General features: G+C 46.7%; 2 protein-coding genes across 2 annotated transcripts; one reads left to right on the top strand and one right to left on the bottom strand.

The window, feature by feature from the left end:
* Window positions 1-149: 149 nt before the first annotated feature.
* cldnd1a (claudin domain containing 1a) lies at window positions 150-1,310 on the top strand. Its single transcript, XM_067401623.1, has 4 exons — window positions 150-441; window positions 595-702; window positions 858-995; window positions 1,083-1,310. Exons 1-4 carry the CDS (start codon window positions 150-152, stop codon window positions 1,301-1,303), a joined length of 759 nt encoding a protein of 252 aa, XP_067257724.1. The 3' UTR covers window positions 1,304-1,310.
* A 919-nt stretch (window positions 1,311-2,229) lies between these two features.
* LOC137030810 (N-acyl-aromatic-L-amino acid amidohydrolase (carboxylate-forming) B-like) lies at window positions 2,230-6,773 on the bottom strand. The gene is made up of 7 exons (XM_067401242.1): window positions 6,708-6,773; window positions 6,360-6,580; window positions 4,416-4,611; window positions 4,234-4,327; window positions 2,714-2,821; window positions 2,525-2,637; window positions 2,230-2,430 (listed from the first exon to the last, which is right to left on the bottom strand). The coding sequence occupies exons 1-7, from the start codon at window positions 6,771-6,773 to the stop codon at window positions 2,230-2,232; spliced, it is 999 nt and encodes a 332-aa protein (XP_067257343.1).
* Between the last annotated feature and the right edge of the window lie 251 nt (window positions 6,774-7,024).

Below are 7,024 nucleotides of genomic sequence, written 5' to 3'. Positions count from 1 at the left end.
AGGCTGGACTGTGCGATTGTTCGTGAGGCGTTATTAGTGTTCGTATTCTCAGGCTGACAGATGGCGTGAAACAGACGGGCGGAAAATAGGGCACGCATCGAGACAAACGCATCTGTGTTCATCGAGAGACGCATTAAAACTGGGGGATGATGGTGGATAACCGGCACGCCACAGCTCTGGTCATCGCTGGTGTTTTAAGCGTCCTGGCGTCCGTGTATCTGTCGGTGTCGGTCGGCTCGCCGCACTGGTACCGGTACACGAGCCCGCCGGTCCGCGCCGAGCCCAACGCCACGGAGCTGCGCGCGCTGCAAGACGAGTTTCTGGAGGGAGAGTTTGACGAGAAAACCGTGAGCGACGCGCTGTTCCGCATGAACGGGACGCTCGGACTGTGGTGGAGATGCGTTCAGACGCCCACGGACGCGCACTGGTACCGAGAACCCGGTAAATGTTGTTATTATGATCAGCCAGAGTTTTATGGTCAACGATTATTGTGACTGTTGTCTGATTGTTTATTATTTACATTCTCCAGACGGACACTAATTCCCATTCTTGCACATTTATGTTGTGTTTGTTATGTTTGTTTGTTTGTTTCAGATCCAAAGATGGTGATGGAGTGTGTGAGTTTTACTCTCTCGCAGCAATTCACACCGAAATACAAAGAGCCGGGAAATCACAACAGTGGAGAAGATCTGATACGAACCTGTGAGCGAACACACACACACACACACACACACACACACACACACACACACACACACACACACACACACACACACACACACACACACACACACATATCTGTTTCTCGCTGTGTAATTGATTAGTGTGTGTGTGTGTGTGTGTGTGTGTGCGTGCAGATCTGTGGCGGTTCCAGTTCTTCCTGCCGCTGGTCTCTCTGGGTCTGGTGGTTCTGGGCGGTTTGCTCGGGTTCTGCGCGTGTCTGTGTGGGAGTCTGACGCCGGCGCTCTTCATCGGCCTCATTCATCTGCTCGCAGGTCAGAGTTCATCCGGACAGTAGAGGGGTTTTCATTTCGTATCTTCAGACCTGCTGTACATCATCCCCTTCCTGTTTTCTGTCTCAGGCCTGTGCTCTCTGGCCACCGTCTGCTGTTTCCTGGCCGGAATGGACCTGCTGCACCGCGTGTCCGTGTTGCCCGATCGCGTGGACGGCACTCTGGGCTGGTCTCTGTATCTGGCGCTCATCGCGTCTCCTCTGCACATGATGGCCGCCGCGCTGCTGATGTGGGCGGCCCGCAGTCACAGCCAGAGCTACGACCGCATGACGGTGTACAGAGTCGCTTAAATCACGGCGGCGCTGACAGATCGGATCAGATCGTGTGGAGTGAGATGGAAACTGAAATCAACTCTGAATCTGTTGGACATGAATGTTGAAGAGCGACTGCTGTCAGAAACACAATCCCGCTCTGAGAATCTCAGATGCACTTTCAAGAGAAGTGTGTGTGTGTGTGTGTGTGTGACACATCTGGACACAAATGTGTATAATGACACAGGTATTACAAAAAGAGGGTGACTTATGATGACATTACTCCATGTCTCCACTTTTCAAAAGGGTTATAAATCACACAGAATGAGTTTTTGTGAGAAAGTAAATGTGTTTCCTGTTTTAGTTTAGGAGGAGAGAAAATACGGTTTGTACAGTATAAAAACCATGGAATGACCCCGCAGTTCACAAAAAACAAACGTGTGTGTGTGTGTGTGTGTGTGTGTGTGTGTGTGTGTGTGAGTTTGAGCACTGATAATCTTTCCCTCAGCTCTTGTGAATTGATGTCAGACTTCGGTATTTTCCTCGCATTAGAAACTTCTCGTGTTTTAGTGAAGTACGAACAGACCAGAATCCTAATGCGTTCTGCTTTTAATTAATCATATTTATTACGATCATTTGTATTTATTTATTTCTATACAGTTTTTTTTTTTTGGTAATTTCTAACTAGGTAGAGACTTTATAACAGTTGATGTGTGTCAGTGTTTGCGGTCGACGTTGTTTCCGGTTCATTCGTCACACTGGAAATGGAAGGTCAGGTGCATTGCATTGTGGGATACAGTATCTCCTGCAGCTGATGGTCAGTGAATGCAGAAACATCATCTGTGTAGAAAATGTATGTTTTTCTGAACATCTGAACGATGACTTTGTTTTTCCCTCATGCGGTGTTCCCGTGGCAGCAGTAATAAACCCGTCATGTGCTCATGTTTGTTCACGCTTGTCTTTTTTCATCTCCGTGTGTCCGAGCGGACGGAAGGAATCTCCACTCTTCTCTTCCTGGCGAGGGAAAGGGCGACACCCTTCTCATAGTACGCAGCCTCGTTTATGAAGAACGGATAGAGTGCTTCTTTCCCTTTGTAGCGCAGAGTTTCCCCTGAGAAAGACAGGAACATGGGGTCTCCAGGGTGGAGAAGACAGAAATCCCTATCCTGAGGGAAGAGAGAGGATGTTTACCTGCCATTACTCTTTCTGACAACATCAGCAGCAACCTTTCCACAAAGACGGAGTCTCATCTTTCTCTACCTGCAGGTCGGGATGGACCGCGGCCGTGATCATGTGTGTCCGGGGGTCTCGTGGGTAGTCGATATTCTTCACCATCGTGAACACATCAACAGATCCTCCTTCGAACAGGGTCCCTGAGCAGAGAGACACGGACAAGCCATGAAAATACAGAAATCAGATTTCTGCAGAGGTTAGTAGTTATAAATGTACCTGAGTTGAACTGACGGATCCAGTCGAGCATGAGCTGAACTCCTTCCTGCATGGCGCTGAAGATCACAGACCTGACGACGCCGTGAGGCTGCGGCCCGACCTCCATCGCTGAACACATGAAACACTTCTACATCACTGAAGAATAATGCCACATTTACATGTCATTTACATGCATGAAAATCCCTCACCTTTCGGCGAAATTCGCCGTTTTGAAACCAAAATAGGTGACCTATGTGAAGATTTGATGAGAAAATGTTTCGGGGGGTGTTCATATTCAGTGAACTGCGAACAGCTGCGCGAGTGCGTGGAGATATTAACGCGAAGGGTCTTGCATCACCAGTGCAGAACACCATCAGAAGCTGAAAGCACTGGCCTCAGCGATTTACCTGACTGAATTTAGTGAGTGATGGTTTCAATAATTTTAATATTTTCTGTTCTATCTTAAGCCGCGCACACACGTAACGATTGTAAGGCCGATTATGAAGGTAAATTGATACTTATGACTGATTACGCTCAAACGTGTCCAGTCAGAGCCAGTTGCGTTCAGTCTGCGATTACAGTCGGTGTCCATGTGTGAGTGTTTAAATCCGCTTCAGTCGCAGGAAACGATCGGAGTGTGTGTTCAGTTCAGTGTGTTTCAGCTAATCGTTCGGTGTCCCCGGCTTAAGTTACCCAGGAGCTCTGTTGACATAGACTTCGCTAACGTTAGCTACAGCTTGATGAATGGAGTCATTGAACACAGCGGGAGAGAACGCAACGTTAGCCAGCTAGCTAAAGCTCCGGTGGAAAATTATTAGCTAACGTTACCGTTTTTGAGGGGACTGACAAGGCAGAAGGTAAAGAGGTCCACCGTTCTATCAATAAGCAGACCTGCCAATCTGTACGCAATTTGCGTAGCGGATATGCATTTTGACTTCAAAGTACGCTGATACGATTTGCCACTCAAACTACGCAAAAACCTGGTGACGCCTCTGTGCACGCGCAGTCCTCAAATCAAGCAACAGCAAAAGAAGAAGAGTTCGACCAATCATAATGCTAGGTTCTAACCCCAAATAGCAAGCCAAATTAGCTATCCAAATAACCTAAAGATTATATACAGCGCACACACACACTGTACTCGTGCGTCTCATGCGGGTGTTTGAGGCGATGAGGGAGAGCGACACACAATCCACAGCCGCCACTGCTTTCATCTCCAACATTTCACCAATCTAACTCTCACAATAAACTCTTCTGTGGTTTAGAGTCTTTATAATGAATCTGATGAACAGCGAAGCTCAGCGCAGTCGAGCATTACAGCACATCCATAAATCATCTGCATAACCATAAGAGAAGTGTTTGAATCAGCATTTCACCGCAGAATCAGCGTTCAGCAGCTCGTCTAAATGACGTCAGCCGATAGTGCTGAACATGTTCTTTAAAATAACCGCATGTTCCTGCACTCACTTCTGTCAGTATGTGTGAAGCCAGACAGATCTGTAGTTCAGAGAAAGAATGAGTGAGTGAATGATGAACTTTCTCACCAAAGCCGTGTTTCCCCACTGAATCCAGGGAATAGGCCTCGTCGAGAGGAATGTCAAAGTGAACGTATCTGACAGGAGTGGAGGCCATTTCTCTCTGAAAACACACAAATACTCACAGAAGTTGGACATAAATACAACATTTCATCATAATATATTTCAGCAGTGCACGTCTTCATTCATGCCTGCAGGTGTTTGCAGATGTGCAGGCAGATCCAGTCGCGGTCGGAGTGCGTGATGAGGCACAGCCCCGTGTTTGCAGTGGTGTTGTGCAGGTCACACAGCAGGTCGACCGCCTGCGCGCTTCCTTTAGGGCCCAGAAGAGCGTTGAGCTCCTGAGAGCGGATCATCTCGTACGGCGAGTGCTCAGAGACGGGTGCGCTGACAGACAGACAGACGGCCAGTCAGTATATGTTCACAGATCAACATTTGACTCATTGGCAGGAACGCACCAAGCCGACGCCGACGAACTAGTGGCGATGAAAGCAGACTGCGGGGTTGGCTCACATCGGCAGCGTCTGGGTCCAAAGTTGGCCACATCCGTTCAGCGCCTGCGTAAGATGAAATGCCTTTCCGTACCAGCAGGTGGCAGTAGCTGAACAGCCAATCAGAAAGATCAGATGGACCGACGAGCTCCGACGCCGATTCGGCCAAAAAAGCCGACGAGACCAACTTCAGCCGACGGTGAAAACTTGGTCGGTCGACCGTCGGCTTGGTGTGTTCCTAAATTAAAGTTAGAACTGCAGTGATGCAGAAACTGTCAAACGAGTATTTAAAGCTGCTGTCCGTGATTTTCTGCCCTCTAGCGGTTAATAAACAGAACTGCACCCGTCTTGCGGAGGAACATTGTAGCCGGAGCTACTTTTCTCCTGTATGTCTAATGCGAGTCACGCAGTTTCTGTGATACTCTGTGGCGAGTCTGAAATAGTGCGAATATAAACACTTATTATAAGTGCACCTTAATGATTTAGGATAAGACAAAAACACGTTTGGAAATTGGATTCATGTTGTACATTCTCATTATATAATTTTTGTAAATTTTTAACACAAAAAAAGTTGCGGACTGCAGCTTTAAACACACACATAAATGAATCTGGCAAATGCAGTGGCAGTGAAAGGAGATCAGACGCTGTGATCTGCTCAAGAGAGTCTCCGATCGATAGACGGACACCTCAGATGACAGAAGAACAGGACAGTGTGGGCCAGTGACCCAATATATATTCATGAAGAAAGAGAAATGGCATCTGATCCAGGATTTCTCTTCTTTAGCCTAATGTGCCTCTAAACTGCCTGGTTTCAGTGCGTCTGTGTTCTGCGGTTCACCTGACCTGACTGATTCTCTGAGTCTCTCTCTGTTTCAGCTTTGATTAACTTTCTTAATTTGATAAGATTCTATCATGGTTAAAATGTGACGCATTCAGATATAGTACAATATTTTGCTAATTTTGAGACACTAATTTGACCCTGTTGACTCTCTAAAAGAATCTTGAAAAGTCATGCGTTGTGATTTATTGTGATATTATATCATAGCCGACAACATCCAGCCATAATATATCTAGCACACGTTGTCGATATGCAAACAAGGCTGTAACGACCCCTAATATTTTCCACTTAAAGCACTAAGTAGTGGTAAATAGTTATGTTTTTATTTATATTTAAATTTAGTGCTGTGCATTTTTTTGCAATAAAAATAAGATTTTATAACTTTGCTTTCCTTTATGTAGGAGTTAAGGGCAATCTAACTTCTGTTTTCTGTAAAACAGATCAGATCTCTACTGATTTAGGTCTTCATGGGAAATTAGCTGTTTTATTCAAGATAATCCTAAAAGGAACGAACAAAGATGAGCATAACGGATGTCCTCCGCATATGCAGATTGATATTTAAAAGCTTTTTTAATGTTTCTTCTTCACATTAACGTTTAGATATTTAATAGAAAACACCTATAACAATGTGAACCAGGTAGATTCGCTGATTACCCTAAAGGTCCAGAGATATGCGTCAGTTCATACTGCCGTTAACACTTTCTCTGACAGGCGGATGCGATGAGACCAGTTTTCCGGCACTAACTTCAGAGTTTACTGAAGCTGTTCTCCTGCACTGTTTCTGTGCCGTTATTTCCCCGTCTCACCTGAGCGCAGCTAGCGTGAAGCAGCGGTTCAGGTCCGTCTCCACGTAACGGACGCACAGCTGCACGGCGCGTGGGTTCGACATGAGCGTTACTATGGAAACCGGCTCTATCCCATCCTCCCTCCTCTTCAGCCTCTCCCTCACCAGGTAGATACCTGAGAGCTCGTTGCCATGGGTACCGCCACACACCGCCACACGTGACATCGCCGGCAGAGAGACCACCTGATAATTCAACAGTTATCAGTTTATAAATGCAGAAGTCTTCCTGTAATGAGCACTAATGATACTTACGTTACTCCAGAGATGATTGTGTCTGTCCATCTGCATCAGAGCGGCTCTTCTGACTGACGTTTGACCTTTGAACTGTGACCTGCAGTGCAGCTGCTCCGAGAGAAACACAATGAAACGCACTCATGGTCTCAGAGCCTCTGACGGTCGCGCCGCTGCTTCACCGAGTTCATCTGACTCAGCAACTCTCTTTCTCTCTCTCTCTCCTCTCTCTCTCTCTCTGTCTCTCTGTCTCTCTCTCTCTCTCTCTCTCTCTCTCTCTCTCTCTCTCTCTCTCTCTCTCTCTCTCTCTCTCTCTCTCTCTCTCTCTCTCTCTCTCTCTCTCTCTCTCTCTCTCTCTCTCTCTCTCTCTCTCTCTCTCTCTCTCTCGCTCTCTCT

Source organism: Chanodichthys erythropterus, chromosome 11 (genome assembly GCF_024489055.1).
Source record: "Chanodichthys erythropterus isolate Z2021 chromosome 11, ASM2448905v1, whole genome shotgun sequence".
Classification (NCBI taxonomy): domain Eukaryota; kingdom Metazoa; phylum Chordata; class Actinopteri; order Cypriniformes; family Xenocyprididae; genus Chanodichthys; species Chanodichthys erythropterus.
The sequence above is the reverse complement of the archived record's forward strand: the minus strand, read 5'-3'. Positions and strand labels throughout refer to the sequence as shown.

What these genes read in the sequence shown, in the direction of transcription:
- cldnd1a (XM_067401623.1), top strand. Translation starts at nt 150, where the DNA reads ATGGTGGATAACCGGCACGCCACAGCTCTGGTCATCGCTGGTGTTTTA. An exon ending in GCACTGGTACCGAGAACCCG is followed by an intron (nt 442 to 594) that starts GTAAATGTTGTT and finishes TGTTTGTTTCAG; the next exon opens with ATCCAAAGATGGTGATGGAG. An exon ending in AGAAGATCTGATACGAACCT is followed by an intron (nt 703 to 857) that starts GTGAGCGAACAC and finishes GTGTGCGTGCAG; the next exon opens with ATCTGTGGCGGTTCCAGTTC.
- LOC137030810 (XM_067401242.1), bottom strand. Translation starts at nt 6,773, where the DNA reads ATGAGTGCGTTTCATTGTGTTTCTCTCGGAGCAGCTGCACTGCAGGTC. An exon ending in AGTGGGGAAACACGGCTTTG is followed by an intron (nt 2,822 to 4,233) that starts GTGAGAAAGTTC and finishes TCATGTGTTCAG; the next exon opens with CGATGGAGGTCGGGCCGCAG. An exon ending in GATCCGTCAGTTCAACTCAG is followed by an intron (nt 2,638 to 2,713) that starts GTACATTTATAA and finishes CTCTCTGCTCAG; the next exon opens with GGACCCTGTTCGAAGGAGGA.